This window comes from Periophthalmus magnuspinnatus, chromosome 11, assembly GCF_009829125.3.
Source record: "Periophthalmus magnuspinnatus isolate fPerMag1 chromosome 11, fPerMag1.2.pri, whole genome shotgun sequence".
NCBI lineage: Eukaryota > Metazoa > Chordata > Actinopteri > Gobiiformes > Gobiidae > Periophthalmus > Periophthalmus magnuspinnatus.
In genome coordinates, this window is record NC_047136.2 from 5,075,358 (window position 1) to 5,094,250 (window position 18,893).

Below are 18,893 nucleotides of genomic sequence, written 5' to 3' on the forward strand. Positions count from 1 at the left end.
TTAACATCTGAACATGAATAACAGACCAATCAGATGCCTGCTTTCCCCAAGTTTGCTCCCATTACCCTTAGCAACAGGTTGATTGACAGTCTCGTTGCTAGGCGCCTGCCCCCTGGATTTCCAAATATGGTCGCTGGATGCAGATTAGCCGCTATAACTGCTAGCCTCGATAAGCTTATTAGTCCACTTTTTTATAACAGTCTAAGGTTCTGTGTTGTTTTGAGATACTGAGGTGTAAAGTTCTGACCACTCATGTTAATTTTAATGATGATTATTTATATTTTGATTGGTTGTATTGTGATTCTATTGTCTTTCTTATTCTGTAAAGCACCTTGTGTGCGAATTGTGCTGCACAAATAAACTTCCCTTGCCTTGCCATAAAGCACAAATAATCAGAAAATTGGAGTTTTCTCACATAAACTTTTTAAAAATGGGCCAAATCCTTCAAAACCCTGATGAAAATGGATGATATGAATAACACTATTTCAGCAAAATGCCAGATATAGAACCGGACAAATAGCGAAAGACAAAGTTTAAATCTGTCAACTGGACAAATCGTTGTAGGAGTGAAGACGTTTCGCTGCTCGTCCAAGCCGCTTCTTCAGTTCTGGTCAGATTACTGCTAGACACTGCCTTATATCTGTCTGTAAGGAGGAGCTAACTTTACTGAAATTGTAAACAACATTTTGTCCAGTTGACAGATTTAATTTTCGTCTTTTGCTTTGAATCAGACCTGGACGACGGAGCGATTACACAGACAATCAGACAATCAGTTAATCGTCTTTAATTGTGGTCATAATGTTCTGGCTGATTGGGTGAGATGTTCATTTGCATTCAGTATTGAGCCCAAAGCAGGTTCTGGATGAAAACACATTTGTGCAAAACAAGTAAAGTTCCATTGTGGAGAAGAGTCGGAGTAATTAAAGCAACTGGGTGTGAAAGGGAGTACAGATAACGCTGATGGTGGTTTGGAAACTGATGAATAAATATGCATTTTAATGAGTCTTTTATTTAGAGGCTATTATTGTGCAATATTTATCAAACTTAATAATTCAGGACTTATTTTTTATTAAGGAGAATTGAGCTGTTTTTTTTGTACAGCTTTCTATTTGGGGAAATTATGTTGTTACCACCTTGTTGGGTTTGAGACGCGACTGTGGTTAAGATCTGTGTGTTTTGGAAAGAGTATTATTCTTCATTATAGATGCTAGCTGCAATATAAATATCACATCCATCTTGTTATGTGTTTTCTCTGTTTCTTCACAGTCAAAAAGATGACAGAGCTGAAGTCCAGAGGTGTGAAGATGCTGCCCAGCAAAGACAACCAGCACAAGATATCAGTTTGTGAGTATTTGGAAACTTGAAAATGGCCCAATGAGCTATGACGTGAACCTGGCACCTGGATTTAACAAAGCAAATAGGTCCTCTCCTCCTGCAGTTGTTCAGGTCTAGGTTCAGCGACAGTCTGTGCTCAAAGAATGAGGTCAGCTGACACCTGAATATACTGAATGACCAGGTTATTCCATCAATTTTTGGATTTTTTCTTCCCTGATGACACGGGTATATTCCAAGATGACAATGCCAGGATTCATCGGGCTCAAATTGTGACAGAGTGGATCAGGAGCATGAGACGTCATTTTCACACATGGATTGTCCACCACAGAGTCCAGACCTTAACCCCATTGAGAATCTTTGGGATGTGCTGGAGAAGCTTTGTGCAGCGTCAGACTCGACCATCATCAATGCAACATCTTGGTGAAAAATTAATGCAACACTGGATGGAAATCTTGTGACGTTGCAGAAGCGAAATCGAAACAATGCCACAGTAAATGCATGTCATAATCAAAGCTAAAGGCGGAACAACGAAATATTAGTGTGTGACCTTTTTTGTTTTTGGTGGCGACTTTTTTTTGGTGTTGTGTTTTTAGTCTTTTTCCACACATAAATCAATGCTTCTATACTGTGATTGACAACAAAACACTACACTCACAGGACTCATTTGTAAAAACCATATTTAAGACACATTGCTAACACTTGTATCTACACATAGTTAGCGCCATACAAAATTAGCCAAACAAAGATTTCACTCATAGCGAACGTAGTTATAGTTTATTTAAAGTGATTCAGGCTTCAGGTTTCGGCTATTTCCTGTAGTTTTCCTCTGAAGTGTCACGTGATGGCGTAGTGACGTGTCTTGTACGCTGCTTTACTTGCTTTTGCCAGACAGTAGGGGGCGTAAGCTTCTCCAGGACTACATCCCACCGGTGTGTGATAAGGTGTATGTTCCCTCGTCACGATTCATGCTCCACGGACTTTGTTTCCGGATCTCGATGGCGTCTCTGATCCAGCGGTGGGAGCGTACGCCTTGACTCGCACTTGGAAAACAGTCCTGGAGAAGGCGGCGGACAGTAGAGGGCGTAAGTGTTCCCTGTTGTCTAGCAAAACCAAGTAAAGCAGCGTACAAGACAGAGTACTACACCATAACGTGACGCTTAGGACGAAGGCAACAGGAAGTAGCCAAAACACGTAAAAAGCAGGTAAACACACGCTTCTATTTGACATCTGTAAAGTTTAAAACTGAAAACAGAAAGAACTTTTACCAGGATGTGTGTTTCGGTTGCAGCTTGTTCATCATTAGCGCCGAAAATCCCACCTCAAACTTGGCTTTATTGCGAGACACGGCCACTGCAGTGTACAACAGAACTCATGAAAGTACTTTTGTTGTGTTGCCTCTTTTCAACTTTTTTCTCCCTTGTTTTTTTCAATGTTCAAAGTTTTTTCCTCCTCCTTTGGCCCGAGCAAACAAGGGCACGCTGACTGAAGGCGGCACAAAGGCCACGGCGTCTGAGGATGATGTTCCAGTTGCTCACGTCCAGCCGTAATTGCAATGGCCGCTCGCTTTAACAACTGTCTTTCTTGTCCCTTTTTTTTCTGTGTTTGAGTTCACTCGTAGTTGGCCTGTCCCGCTTCATTTGACAGGCTTCTTATACACTGAAAACTTAAAATTCCACTCACTCATCTTTTATGTATTTTTCTCCTCTAACTTTTAAACATAAGGCGCCAAAGTTAGATGTATATGTGACTGCACGTTCTGGACAATAGCAGTTTTGGGTGGACATGACAGTTTGGACTATTGGGTTTGATGTTCCTCAGTTGAAGCTTTACATTTGCTCTGTGTAACGTTGTCTGAAATGTCCCACCATACGGCGTTATATACACCTAGCTAGCAGATTTGCCCCTCCACAGATGTGACCTGTAACTTGGCGTGGTGGTGCAACATCTCCACAGAAATAAGCAACAGACCTTCTACCAAAAAGTTAAGACTCAAGATTTTTATTTTTGCTTTTGTCCATCCATCCATGTTCTTCCTCTTATGTTTCTGGGGCAGCAGTCTAAACAGGGACACCCAGTCTTCCCTCACCCCAGACACGTCCTCCAGCTCCTCCAGTGGGACCCCAAGGCGTTCCCAGGCCAGCCAAGAGACATAGTCCCTCCAGCGTGTCATGGGTCTTCCCCTGGGCCTCTTCCCAGTGGGACATGCTTGGAACACCTGCCCAGGGAACCGTCCAGGAGGCATCCGGAACATGGAGGAGCAGCGGCTCTACTCCAAGCTCCTCCCGTGTGACCATTGCCATATTTTTTTCTTAAATATATATAAAAAATACAATACCAAGGTGCAAGAATCCATCCAATAACTCAGTAAATAACCCCAAAAAGTTACGCAGTGCAGCTTTACATTCATTTATTTCATTATCACCCCTTGAGATGGTCCATCTGGTTTTCAAGGCGTTCACCGTGTCACCCACTGCAATGTTTAACTATGATAAAAGCAATAAATAAATACATAAATTAATAAAAAATCATTAATTTGATCCCCTCTCACTGGTAACCAATTGTTTTATTTTGTTTTTTTCTTTTTACTGTTTTTTTATCTATGTCCTAATGTTGTTTCCTCATCACAAACAGACCTGGAATTGAGTTTTGTTTCATTCACACATTTAACACACAAACCCTACATATTTAGGCTGAGTTTTTCTCTCAGAAAACACTCTGTTCCACCTTGTGATGTCATATGGTAAAGTAGGAAGTGCTCCACTGTGTTTTTAAACTCCACACACCTTCACTAGAATCATTTGGATGATTTCAGCTCTGGATTTGCCAATCTTTACTGAATTAAAGGTAAACGGAGCTGGTAACTTGAAAACTACCACTTCATGACATCACAAGGTGGAACAGAGCATTTTGAGCTTTGGAGATGTGGACAAACTAATAATAAAGTGTTACTCAAACATGTGTGAAGGACAAAACACAACTCCAGGTCTGTTTTTGAGGATTAACAGCATTATAACATCACTAAAATCTCTCTAGAGTCCATTTTGTGTAATCTAGGACTCTTAAATGGCACATCTCCAGTCCTGCACATTTACATATCGTTCTCTTGTTACGGCTCCGATGCTGAGCTGCCTCTTTGTAAATTCATGGCTGCTGCTCTTTCCTCCACATTGGTCGCCGCGGTAATGAACAGGTGTCACATTGATTTGGGCCCTGCAGACATTTGACCCCTCCCCTGGTGTCAGCGGGCCCCAGCGGGACGTCCTGTTTACCTGACCCCCTCCGGCTGCCGTGTCCTTCATGACATGATTTAACCGAGCACCGCCAGGAAAGTGCAAATGCAACTTTAGCATGTCTGCGTGGGGGCGGAGACAGTTTAGGCTAATATCACAAAACAGAATAAGCAGAGAGAACTAGTTAGCGAGCGAGTTTGTTTATTTTCTTTGTGAGTTAGCAGTTAGCATAATTGTTAATCATGTTACAATGATTCATGAATAGCACAAAAATAACACATAATGCTTCAGTTATTCTACAGACAAAGGGGTTTAGGCTGAAATTTCACTCTTATTTTGCCAAACCCTTGATAACATTTAGCAGAGGTGTCAAATTCATTTTCACAGAGCGCCACATCAGCAAAACAGTTGCTCTCAAAAAGCCAGATGTAATTTTAAGACAGTATAAATGTAACTAAATGTAAACAAATGTAATGTAAAATATAAACAACTACTTTTTAAACTTGGTAATTAACTGTTTCTATATTTATTACTTATTCAAGTTACAAATATTGCATATGAATTTGTATAGATATGAAAAAATGTCTGTGTAACTGTATCTCCTGATAAACTGATATTTTAAGACAGTCAAACCTTTTAATTTACTTTGTTGCGGGCCGCATAAAATGACGTGGCGTGTCACATTTGGCCCACAGGCCTTGAGTTTGACACGTGACATAGAATACAGGATGGTCGAAAATCTATTTAGGGACAAACACAACGTTCATCTATCATGGAATTAAGAAAGAAAACCGATTTTTACACAAAAATATGGACCAACTTGAAGTTCCAACTACTTTAAAACTACTATACTATACACAAAAGCTTTGGTGTTTTAAATGCTGATGTGTTGACGATTTAAAAACCTATATCATACACTGCCTGGCCAAAAAAAAAAAAAAGGTCACACACACTAATATTTTACGACGGAGTATAAGGGTCACTTAAATTTAAAAAAATTATGCGGGCGCTACGAGAAAAAAGTCGTAATATTATGACTTTTTTCTCGTAATATTACGTCTTTAATGTCGAAATGCTACAACTTTATTCTCGTAGCGCCCGCATTTTTTTTATTTATTTAAGTGACCCTTATACTCCGTCATAATATTTGGTTGTTCTGCCTTTAGCTTTGATTGCGTCGCACATTCGCTGTGACATTGTTTCGATTTCGCTTCTGCAACGTCACAACATTTATTTCCATCCAGTGTTGCATTAATTTTCCACGAAGATGTTGCATTGATGATGGTCGAGTCTGACGCTGCACAAAGCTTCTCCAGCACATCCCAAAGATTCTCAATGGGGTTAAGGTCTGGACTCTGTGGTGGACAATCCATGTGTGAAAATGACGTCTCATGCTCCTGATCCACTCTGTCACAATTTGAGCCCGATGAATCCTGGCATTGTCATCTTGGAATATGCCCCGTGTCATCAGGGAAGAAAAAATCCAAAAATTGATGGAATAACCTGGTCATTCAGTATATTCAGGTGTCAGCTGACCTCATTCTTTGAGCACAAACTGTTGCTGAACCTAGACCGGACAAACTGCAGCAACTCGTACTTATTTGTGACTTTTTTTTTGGTCGGGCAGTGTAAATTATAACAATATCACAAACACAATCACAACAGGTCTGATTTTGGAGTATCGTTTATTTCAAGCATCACTCAAAGACCCAAACAGTGAGTCAGTATGAATCTATAATAAACTGTCATGTAATCTTTTGTTTGTTTACCCAAAATATCTCAAAACATAGCGGCGCGTGAATCATACGAGAGCGGCGAGCCAACTTACGAGGGAGCGGCTCTCGTCTGGCTCCAGCACACGGATCCTCGTATAGACAATAGCCTCTCGTGATGAGTTTATTCAACACACTCCAGCACAAAGTGGATTTTAAAAACTGACATTTGAAAACACTCAGTGGGGCAGTTTTTTTTTGTTTTGTTTTTTGCAACAGTGCACAAAAGCGTCCTCCACTCCACATGTGAGAACAAAATGCCATACAGGCTCTATAATCTTTCCTTACTATGGCTCAGTTGCATTACACATAAATAGCAGGGTTTGACTCGCACAGTTCAACACTTTTATCCACTTTTAGTCCTTTCACCGTGGCAGGTAATTACGATCAACAAACCTGCATTTTATGGACTAGCGGACTCCTAATGGACCAGAGGCTTAAACTGACTTCACTAACTAAAGACTGACGACAGATCTATAACGATTCTTCTCCTTTCTGCTCTTTTGTTTCTCGTAGTGTCTCAAATGGGAGTAGCACAGGGACATAACATGTGTCCCGATCCAGGGATTCCAGACCGGGGCAAAAGAAAAGGCTCGGATTTCCGGTAAGAGTTGAATTTTTTTTTTTTTTAATTTTATTTATTTATTTTTTGTTTGTTTTTTATGCAAGACATACCAACATAGTGACAAGTGGTGGTAAGACATAGCAAGACATAACAGACATAATGTTTGTACGTAACAGCTATTTACAATTGTAAGTGACAAGTGTGTGTGTGTGTGTGTATTTGTGTATGTGACATTTTCATGATTTTGGAGGGGGAGGGTAAGGTGGAGATGGTAGAAGAGAGTGCTAGTACTAGTAATTTGTAAGTGAGAAAGGAAGATATAGAGAATATAGATGGGAAAAAAATTAAATCAAAATAAAATATAATAAAATAAATACAATAAATAAAATAAATAAATATAAATAAATACATAAATAAATAAATATAAATAAATACATAAATAAGAATAAGCTCAGATGTTGCCCGCCCCTTCATAGCAGCCCTCTGACCTGGACTGGGGGATGCTGGGAGATGTATTTCAGACCTGGATTGTGGCCTTCCCCATCTATTCAACTTACCCGAATTGTTATTTTGTTGTTTAATTATATATATCTTTTTGAAAATCAGAATAACAACAAGAATATTAGTAAATAAAATATGAATAATAAAAATGAATGATGATAGTGATTGTAATAATAATAATAATAGAAGAAGAAGGAAGAAGTGAAAAATATGTATGTGCGTGTGTCAACTTGGTATGTGTTTGATAAACTGATCAGAATGAGAGCAGTGGTTATGAAACTGCTTGAAATACTAATAATGACGGCGAGAGTGTATACGGTAATATACTAATAATAGATAATTATGCAGAAATAAAGGGTGATCCAAGTCATAAACATATACTACAAAAAAAAAGAAGAAAAAGAGCTTAGTTTCCTGGTTTACTACGCCGTGTATCCACCTTCGCCATGTATCCACCTTCGCCGTGTATCCACCTTCGCCGTTTATCCACCTTCGCCGTGTATCCACCTTTGCGCCTTCTCATATTTTATTATGAATGAAATCGCCGTGTTCTGCTCGTGGAAAAACGTAGCTGTTGCAGTAATAAAAGCATCATTTTACTTCATAATTTGTGGGTAATGGTCATGAATACACTCCCAACGACGCATTCTCCGCCGCTTTTCATGTCAGCCATTATTACATAAGGCAGAAAATGCACATTACACGGTGCATTACTGAAACAGCACAAATAACATTATCTGCTCGTCGACAAATCTGTTTCAGTCAGTTTTGTGTGAAATATAAATATCTGTCTTATTCACTTGGAAGTAGTTTTGATTCAGTGGCAATATTATATGTTTGATTCATGTTTTTTAATATATTTGCAATTGAAATCAAGATAAAATACGATCAATTTAAAGGTCCCATATTACGCTAGTTTCTGATCTATGTTCTAATGTTGTTTCCTCGTCACAAACAGACCTGGAGTTGTGTTTTGTTTCATTCACACATGTTTAACACACAAACCCTGTAGATTTATCGCTGAGTTCTTCTCTCAAACTGAAAACACTCTGTTCCACCTTGTGATGTCATCATGTGGTAAAACAGGAAGTGCTCCCCTGTGTTTTGAAACTAATGCACTAGAATCATTTGGATGAATTTCAGCACTGGAGCAATCTCTACTGAACGAAAGGTAAAAGGTGGTTGTTAACTTGAAAAATACCACTACATGACATCACAAGGTGCAAAAGAGCATTTTGAGGTTTGGAGATGTAGACAGACTAATAATTAAGAGTTACTCAAACATGTGTGAGACAAAACGCAACTCCAGGTGTCATTTATATTATAACATGACTTAAAACTTAAAAGGGTCAATTTTGTGTAATACAAGACCTTTAAATATTTTTGTGAGTTGTAGATGTCTGTGTAATCCCTCGGTCGGTAGAAGAAGACGAAGTTTAAATCTGTCAACTGGACAAATCGTTGTAGGAGTGAAGACGTTTGGCTGCACAATAGATGTTTACAGATTCAGTGTAGCTCAGGGGTGGGTAAACTTTTTGACACATGGGCCATAATGGGTTCTAAAGTTTGACAGAGGTCGAGCCAGGATATATATATATATAAAATGACATTAGAGAGAACATGTAGCAAAGCGTGAATATGCAAGACTCACTGTACCAATTGTTTTCCAAATGCGTTAATTAAATGAATAATTCATTTATTACATTTCATTTTACCCTGACCTATTTTAATATAATTTGGTCATGTTTGGAGGGCCGTATTAATAAAACCAAAGGGCCGTAGTTTGCCCGTGTCTGAGTTTGCTCCTCCCTATATAAGGCAGTGACCAGCAGCAATCTGACCAGAACTGAAGTGTCTTGGATGAGCAGCCAAACGTCTTCACTCCTACAACAATTTGTCCAGTTGACAGATTTAAACTTCATCTTTTGCTATGAGTTGTAGTCATATATTTAGTACATAGTTCAGTTTTTGTAGTGAGCATTTTAAGTCAGTTTGTTATTTGCTGCCATCACATTCAGTATTAGATATTATTTTCTTCTTGACTCATTTTGAACTAGTGTGTTCTTTATAATTAATGAGTAATGTGGTCAGTGGTGTAGTTTTACTTTTTAATGCAGCTGGCACTTAGCGAACACACTCAAAACTACGAAACGCTGACAAATCAGGTGCCTTCTTTTCCTGAGGTTGCTCCCACTAGCGTTAGCGTTTGGATGTGCTATGAAAGTGGGGGGAAAGTCTTTGGGCGGGATATAGAGGTGCATTGGCCATTCAAGCCCCCTCCCCGGAACCGCCCCGGACTCTTACCTCTATAACCTACGTCTTTTGACTCTACGTGACCGTTTGCCCTGTGCTGTTCTTTCCAGACGCGGGGCCACGGTGCATTTCTCCTGTGACGAGGGCTACGAACTCCAGGGCTCCAAAAGCATCAGCTGTCTGCGGGTGACGGACAGCTACGTGGGCTGGAGCGACGACAGGCCCATCTGCAGAGGTATAGACTACGGGCGGTCCACCTTATCCAAACCATAGGGACGGTTTATCGGGTATTGATGGCAGTGGCGTCGCGCTGCAGGGAGGCTACTGCATGTATGTGTGTGGAGGAGTGTTCAGCAGTTACCACGGTGACGCTATGTGCACATGAGCAAACACCGGTACAAGTTTTAAGATGAAAAATAGTCTGAAAACTCAAGAAGAAATACTAAATAGATTTAAAGATGGTGTATTACACTTCTATGGGGTATTAAAGAGGGGGTATCTTACCTCTGTGGGGTTTAAAGGGGGGATATTTAGTTCTATGGGGTATTAAAGAGGGGTATTTTACCCCTATGGGGTATGAAATAGTGGGTATTACATTTCTATGGGGTATTACACTTCTATGGGGTATTAAAGAGGGGGTGTTACACGTCTATGGGGTATTAAAGAGGGGGTATTACACTTCGACAGGGTATTACTCTTCTATAGGGTATTAAAGAGAGGGTATTACATTTGTATGGGGTATTAAAGAGGAGGTATTACACTTCTATAGGGTATTAAAGAGAGGGTATTACATTTGTATGGGGTATTAAAGAGGAGGTATTACATTTCTATAGGGTATTAAAGAGCGGGTATTACACTTCTATAGGGTATTAAAGAGGGGGTATTACACTCTATGGGGTATTAAAGAGGGGGTATTACACTACTATGGGGTATTAAAGAGGGGGTATTACACTCTATGGGGTATTAAAGAGGGGGTATTACACTTTTATGGGGTATCAACTACTAACACATCACATATCACCATGTTACTTTTTATTGTTTTGAAAATGTTGTATTCACCCAAACAGCGTATTAATATGTTTAATCCCTCCCTCTCTTTGTGCTAAGTCACTCCCCCTTCAGAGCACCATCACATTAGGGATTTGTTAATGAAACTTCAGCACATCGCATCAGGTTTGTGAAGCTGTAGTGTATTGTTTCGTATCATGTTTTTGTATATTTATGGAGAATTGCCGTGTGGGAGCGAGGATGACAAAGGCTTGTGGGCGGAGCTTTGTACAGAATCTTACAGCTAACCGTAAGTAGGGTTCGAATAGGGCCAGAGGGAGATCGCTAAATTACTCAAACATGCACGAATGATATGTAAAACCTCTTCAGACATGTTTTTGATGAGGAAATAACATTTTAACATGGTAGAACACTCCAAAAAGTTAATTTTGCATAATACTCCCTCTTTAAACAACACATTTTCAGCCTTCTGTGATTAGTACAACCGTTCAGTCTCGTTTAGGTGTTAGATTTTTAACAAAAAGGCGAACGTGAGTGTTTAGCCGCACAAATTATCTCACCTGTTGCACCTCCAGCTAAGCCAGTTCTTTATAGTCAGATTGTGTTAAAACAAAGCTCAGATTAAACCAGAGATCTACCAAGAATATCAGAGCTCCAGACAAATGTTCAGCGTTATGAAGATATAAAAGATATGAAAACGTATCAGATATTTGGCACTTTTTTCTGCAACAGCAAGTTAAATCCTGGATACGGGTACCAGCTCTGAAAATCCATATGGGACCACCTACTGACAGTCTATTACAAGTACCCTGTTATGTTCAAAATGAAATTCAGCGTGATTATATGCTGTGGAAATGCCAAACCCTCAGGCCTTTCTGTGACAATGATTGGCTGTAAACCGCGGCTAGCCTATCAATTTGAGTTAGGCTCTAAATGTATTCATTCATAGTAACCTCAGTGTTTTCCGCTGAAGGGAAAGAGATTACTAGCTGCCAGTTATTCTTTGTAAAGCGGTAACAATAAGGCTTAACAAAGAAAGTATTATCACGTCAGTATATAACAGGTGCTACAGCGTTTAAAAGAAGACATGTACTTGTTGCAAAGGAAAAAAAGTTTGCGGTACTTTGTGTTAGTTCCTCAAAGTTGCACGAAGAATCACAGGCCATTGTCTAAAAAGTGTAGAGTTATAGTTATTTTTACACAAAATGGCGAGGAAAACTTAGGGTAGATGTAGAGATTTCTGATATATTGGTAATTCGGGGTATACTGGGGTAATATTTGCAGTACTTGGGGGTAATAAAGTTGCAATTTGTAGTTATAATTGCTGATCCTGTTGTATTCTCACATATCACCACTAGATGCTACGTTACTGCAGTTTGACAGACCACCAGAGCGCACAGGTGAGCACGAACGAACGACAGGTGACAAGAGGGAGGATTGCAGCGGTGAAGTACTCAGTTTTGTTAAGTAAAAGTACAGATAAAGAAGTAAAACTGTACTCAAGTGAAGTAAAAGTATCACATGAAAAAATCTGCTTAAGTAAAAGTATCTAAGTACCTGTTTAAAAATGTACTTTAAGAGTAAAAAGTAGGTTTTAGATGTCACCCGTGCATGTTTGAGTAATTTAGCGATCTCTCTCAGGCCCTATTCGAACCCTCATTATGAATAGCTGTAAGATTCTGTCCAAAGCTCCGCCCACAAGCCTACGTCATCCACGCTCCCACATGATAATTCTCCATAAATATTCAAAGGGATGATACAAAACAATACACTACAACTTCACAAACCTGATGCGATGTGGAGTAGTTTCATCAGCGGAACGTTAATGTGATAGCGCTCTGAAGGGGGAGTGACTTAGGACTGTTAAGTGTGTAATTAAGTGTAAATGCAGTGATATTGATTAAAAATGAGACATATTTTAGTTGATAAAAACCATATGAATCAGTTTTTTTAGTTTTTTTAATCAATTTTGTGCGTTTATTTTTGTTTTGCTCAAAGTCGAAGCTTGAACTCGAAAACTTTAGTCAAGATGTTTCCACGAATATGGTAAAAATAACCCCTTAAATCATATGAAAAGTACTTTTTACTTTTCAGTCCTGTTCAAAAATGTAGTGCAGAAAGTACAGATACTGCTCTCAAATGTAGTGAAGTAAAAGTAAAAAGTATCCACTGTAAAATGTACTTGCAGTTGAAACCAGACGTTTATATACACTATATAAAAAAGACACATACGCTTTTTTTTCTCACTGTCTGACAAGAAATCAGACGAAACTTTTCCTGTTTTAGGTCAGTTAGGATTATCAAAATTATTTCGATTTGCTAAATGTCAGAATAATAAGAGAAGGATTTTTTAAAGACAGTTTTTCATTATTTTCTTCAGACATCAGAAGTTTTCATAGAGTACAATGACTATAATGACTATTTAAAAAAAAAAAAAAAAAAATCCTTCTCTCATTATTCTGACATTTAGCAAATCGAAATAATTTTGATAATCCTAATTGACCTAAAACAGGAAAAGTTTAGTCTGATTTCATGTTACACAGTGAGAAAAAAAAACGTATGTGTCTTTTTATATAGTGTATGAAAAGGTCTGGTTTCAACTGTACTAAAGCGTAGATGCCTAAAAAGTGTACTTAAGAACAATACTTTACTTCTTGTACTTTGTTACATTCTACCACCGGAGGATTCACATTTATTGCCATCTAGTAGTCGAAAAAAAATGAAACAAACTTACAGATTGTAGCTTTAAATCACAATCAGAAGCCAGTATTTAGTCTGGGCTGACAACCTGTTTAAAGAAGAGGCCACTGCAAGAAAGAATACAGCTCTCTCAAAAGGACTGCAGCTGAATTTGTGGTAAAAAGTACGTGATACAGTGAGGATTATCAAAATTGGCCCTGAATATCAACCCATATTGGCACAGCGTCTAAACAATCAATATCAGCCATGAAAAAATCTGAAAAACCCCCAAAAAACAGAACATAAGATTAAAGATTACGCTTGCAGGTCTTTATAGAATAATGCTAGCTGTATGCAAATAAATATTGTTACTCTCCACAGGGGGCAGGATACACACAGCATCTCCCCACAAGATTAAAAGCGAATGTGTTGAGCTGTCAGCTTTTTGGCACCACCTATCACCAAGAGATGCATCCAAATGTGAAATATGTGCATTTAATCCCTTTAACATCCTCTGAAGCATACGCCGCTCACGTCACACTGAGCCACGTCTAAATCCAGCGCGCTGTGGCTGCTGTGGACCAATCCAATCGTACCGAGATTCAATTATACAGAAAAAGGCGTCATGTGGCGAGATCAGATGTGGATAGGGTCCTTCACCTCGTCCCACTCGACATGAGAGCTCTTTAACAACCACCGACTGCAGCAAAACAGTCTAACGTGATCAGATAATGAGCAGTAATCCAGTTTGTTTCTTTTCTAGCAAGCTGACAGCGCACTTCCTGATTATTGCTTTATAATTTGATGCAGATAGTTCATCACTGACTTATTTTGGGCTCTGTAGCTGCTTATATGTTGAGTCTCTACTGCTCAAAGACATTAGAAAAATTGCCTTCAACATTTTGGCGCAGTTTTTTTTACTACAGATGCCCTTCCTCACGATCATTTGCACAAAGCGTAATTACACAGAAAGGCGTCACGTGGAGAAAGCAGAAGCGGATAGGGTCCTTCACCTCGTCACAGTCGACATGAGAGCTTTTTAACAACCACCGACTGCAGCAAAACAGTCTAACTTGATCAGATAATGAGCAGTAATCCAGTTTGTTTCTTTTCTAGCAAGCTGACAGCGCACTTCCTGCTTAACGCTTTATAACTAGATGCAGATAGTTCACCGACAACTTATTTTCAGACTTATTTTGGCCTGCATAGCTGCTTATACATTCAATCTCTACTGCGCAAAGACATTGGAAAACTTGCCTTTAACATTTTAGCGTAAAATTTTGCAGCAGATGCCCTTCCTCGCGACCAGTTCCTTTCTTTTCTGGCATGCTGACGGCGCACTTCCTGATTAACGCTTTATAACCAGATGCAGATAGTTCAACACTGGCTTATTTTGACTTCCATAGCTGCTTATACGTTCAAACTCTTCTGTGCAAAGACACTGGAAAAATTGTCTTTAATATTTTGGCGTAATTTTTTAAAATGTCACAAAATGTTATAATCCCCCATAGAGCAATTAAGACCGTTAGACGTATGTGTAACCCTTTAACTTTTCTCTTTCCCTTGTCGAGAAGGAAGGTCTAACACCAGGGGGCGCTCTGGAACAATTGTCCATTTGCTTGTTTTCTATAAACGTTGGTTAATTTGTCTGTTTTTGAGCAAAGTCTGTTTCACTGTTGGATTTTGTAACTTTCTGTTGGTTAAGTCGATGATCTGCTGTTGTGATTTTGGGCTTTACAAAAATGAGTTGATTTGAAAATTGAACTGAGTAAAATTAGATGTTTGGGGTTTAAAAAGTAGATTAATTCTGACTCGCGTCCTGATTAGTAAAACAAAACAAGAATACTTATTTTAATAGCTTATTTTTCCAGACGAAGGTTTAGTTTGTTTTCAACCCTGACAGTTTAGTTTGTTCTGCTCAATAGCGCCTCAGAGTGGTCACGTGATGTTGCTGTGATGTGTTCAGCTGATTTAAACAGGTTTTGGTGCTGTGTTTCTACCGTTGGAGGCAGAATGACAGCGGCATCTGCTGTCAGACTTCTTCAGGACAGTATCCCAGGTGTGCGAAAGTAAAAAGGCCCCCTCGTCCCGGTTTAAAGTCCCATCGACACGATCCAGCAACGATGTTTTTTTTGTCCTCTGTCCCGATGATGTTTGCTCCGTCCCAGTCCAGACTCTGGCTTTCCCTTGGACTTTTTGACTCTCACACACCTGGGAAACTGTCCTGAAGAAGTCGGGCTGCAGATGGCGCTGTCGTCCTACCGCTGGAGCCAGATGGCGCCAAAACGTGTTTAAACCAGCTGATGTGTGACCACTCTGAGGCACTCGTGAGCAGTCCAGAGTATCAGGTATGAAAACAAATCCAACCTTAGTCCGGAAAAAGACCTAAAAAAAATCTATTAAAGCAAAGTATACTTGTTGCGTTTTACTAATCAGGACCAGAATCGAATCATTTCCCTACTTTTAAAAGCCCAAATATCAAATTTTACTCAATTAAATGTTCAAATCTGTTTATTTTTGTAAAGCCCAAGGTCACAACAGCAGTCGCCTCTTAGGACTGAACAAGACAGAAGACCAGATGAACCTTAATAGACCACAACACGCGCACGAAACACATCATTTTCCCTGTCGTACTTTACCGTCGCCGCAAACTGTCTCAAATCCTTCCACGTCTGCCCCGTTTCCATCCCTGTTCGGAGGCAGCACATGACAGTAATGAGAGAGAATATTGCCCTTTTAGAATATTGTCTTCCGTCCTCCCCATTTAACCTTTGGAGCCGCTCCTTTTTGTTCCGCTCGCTCCCTTTCAATGCAGATTAAACATCTCATTGAAATAATTGAAGATCTGTGTTATAAATTAACATTAGTCCTCATTAAATTAAGCAGCTCTGTCGTTTGCATGGGAGAAAATGGGTCTCTTCAAATGCGCTCTCCATTTACAGCTTTAATTCTGAAGACTTGGGTTGCTGCTGCTTTGCTTATCTCTGTAGCGAGTAAGAAAGGGTATTTTTCCACGTAAAGTCACCCCTGCAATCACGACTTATATTAATTACCCGGTTTCTTCTTTAACTTTTTTTTTGTAGACTTTAATAGGGGTTATACGGGAAGGCGTTCACCCTCGTATTGGGCTCGGGCTCCCAAAGGACTTCTCTCAGACGTAACTCATTAGAATTAGGAAAGTTGGTTCGGCTGTGGACTTAACTTTTCCTCGCTCAGGTGTGCAGCAAAAACCCCGGAACAACCTGAGTATATTTGAAAGTGGTTAACACTTTTTTTTGCACATAGCCTTAGGTCCAGATTATTTTACGTTAGTTTATATATTGTGATATGCAATGTGTTATGTGGAATTGCATTACAAAGTTCATATGTGATATTAGAGTCTATTTTTAGTTTATTTTTAAGTCTATTTTTAAATTATTTTAAGCTATTTATCTGTTATCTTGTTTTATTGCATGTACCATTTTCCTTCTGTTCTTTAACTGTGCGGTGCAATACTGGAATTTCCCCACTGTGGGACTAATAAAGGCATATCTTATCTTATCTTGTATACAGCATTTTCCGGAGTATAAGTCGCGCTGGAGTATAAGTCGCACCAACCAAAAAATGCATAATAATGAAGAAAAAAAACATATATAAGTTGCATTTTTTTTGGGGAAATTTATCAAAAAATTTTAGACTAAGAACGGATATTTTATTTTTAAAGGCAAGTTATAATAAAAAATAATAATAAAATAGATAACAACAGGCTGAATATCAGTACAGCGCACTAACGTAACACATTTATATTTATTCGGCGACATGAAGCACAGACAGAACTGAAAACGTGTCTGGTTTGTTAACGTAAGATATTAACAGTTAATCAGATAAATAAAGCATAAAAAACAAGCTTACTCTAAATTACTAGTTCTCGTAGATCCAAACTCGCGTCTCGTCTCTTGCGGAAATTCTATCTCGTCCCACCTTTACTAATTTGTGGTCAGTTGTGCGGTATATTTCCTCGACTTGTATCTAAAATCACTGACCCTTTTACGTCTTACTGCAGCGTTTTTTTTTTAAATCTAATATTGTTTCTGTTTCATTTTTCTTTGTGCACAGCGCCCATGTGTGGAGGACAGCTGAAAGGACCGGGCGGTGTCATTACGTCGCCGAATTACCCAGTGCAGTACGACAACAACGCCAACTGTACCTGGGTCATCACCGCCACAGATCCAACCAAGGTAAATACACGTGTTCATAGTGTGGTCTTCACGCGACTGAGGAAATGGAGGAAATGAACGAATGAAAACAGCATCACGAAGTTTGCCCTAATGAATTGACCTAAAGTGCAAAAAACAAACAAAAAAACCTTCATAACTGATAGAGATCGTCGGTTTGAAATGTTGGTCGTGTTTAAAGATGCAAAAAGAGGAAAATGTTGTTTTTTTAACATAGGCTGAGATAATAGTTGCATCATCAACTCATCGACGTAAAATTGGGAATATAGGAGGATTGTACTCAAATCTGGACTAAAACAGGATTAAAACAGGGACTAAAACAGGACTAAACCAGGACTAAAACAGGGACTAAAACAGGACTAAACCAGGACTAAACCAGGACTAAACCAGGACTAAACCAGGACTAAACCAGGACTAAACCAGGACTAAACCAGGACTAAAACAGAACTAACCCAGGACTAAAACAGGACTAAACCAGGACTAAACCAGGACTAAACCAGGACTAAACCAGGACTAAACCAGGGACTAAAACATGGACTAAAACAGGACTAAAACAGGACTAGACCAGGACTAGACCAGGGCTAGACCAGGACTAGACCAGGACTAGACCAGGACTAAAACAGGACTAAAACAGGACTAAACCCGGACTAGACCAGCACTAGACCAGGACTAAACCAGGACTAAACCAGGACTAAACCAGGACTAAATCTGGATCAGAGCAGGACCAAACCAAATCCAGAGGTGGATGAAATAAAAGTACAGATACAGTAAAAATACCACATAAAAAACTCTATTTAAGTAAAAGTATTAAAGCACCAATTTAAAAATGTATTTAAAGAGTAAAAAGTAAAAGTATTTCACACAAATGTTACATTTTCTCAAACCATATGAAAAGTAGTTTTTACTTTTCAGTCCAGTTCAAAAATGTAGTAGTAAAAAGCACAAATACCTAAAAATTCTACTTAAGTACAGAACTTTTACTTTGTTACATTTCACTTCTGACACGTCTCTGCAACATTGCGTGGCGGTCGGGGACAGTGCCTGTGGAATGGCAGACCGGGGTGGTGGTCCCTCTGTATAAGAAGGGGGACCGAAGGGTGTGTTCCAATTACAGGGGAATCACACTCCTCAGCCTTCCCGGTAAGGTCTATTCCAGGGTACTGGAGAGGAGAATCCGACCGATAGTCGAACCTCGGATTCAGGAGGAGCAGTGTGGTTTTCGTCCTGGTCGTGGAACACTGGACCAGCTCTATACTCTCCATCGGGTCCTCGAGGGCTCATGGGAGTATGCCCAACCAGTCCACATGTGTTTTGTGGATCTGGAGAAGGCATTCGA

At 39.4% G+C, this 18,893-nt stretch overlaps 1 protein-coding gene across 1 annotated transcript in view; it reads left to right on the top strand.

Moving 5' to 3' along the window:
- Positions 1 to 18,893, top strand: part of csmd2 (CUB and Sushi multiple domains 2) — a 367,948-nt gene that overhangs the window by 216,271 nt on the left and 132,784 nt on the right. The window contains exons 7-10 of the mRNA XM_033975230.2: positions 1,267 to 1,344; positions 6,854 to 6,941; positions 9,767 to 9,891; positions 17,439 to 17,560. Of these exons, the coding sequence (XP_033831121.1) occupies positions 1,267 to 1,344; positions 6,854 to 6,941; positions 9,767 to 9,891; positions 17,439 to 17,560 (413 nt within the window). The remainder of the gene's footprint in view (positions 1 to 1,266; positions 1,345 to 6,853; positions 6,942 to 9,766; positions 9,892 to 17,438; positions 17,561 to 18,893) is intronic.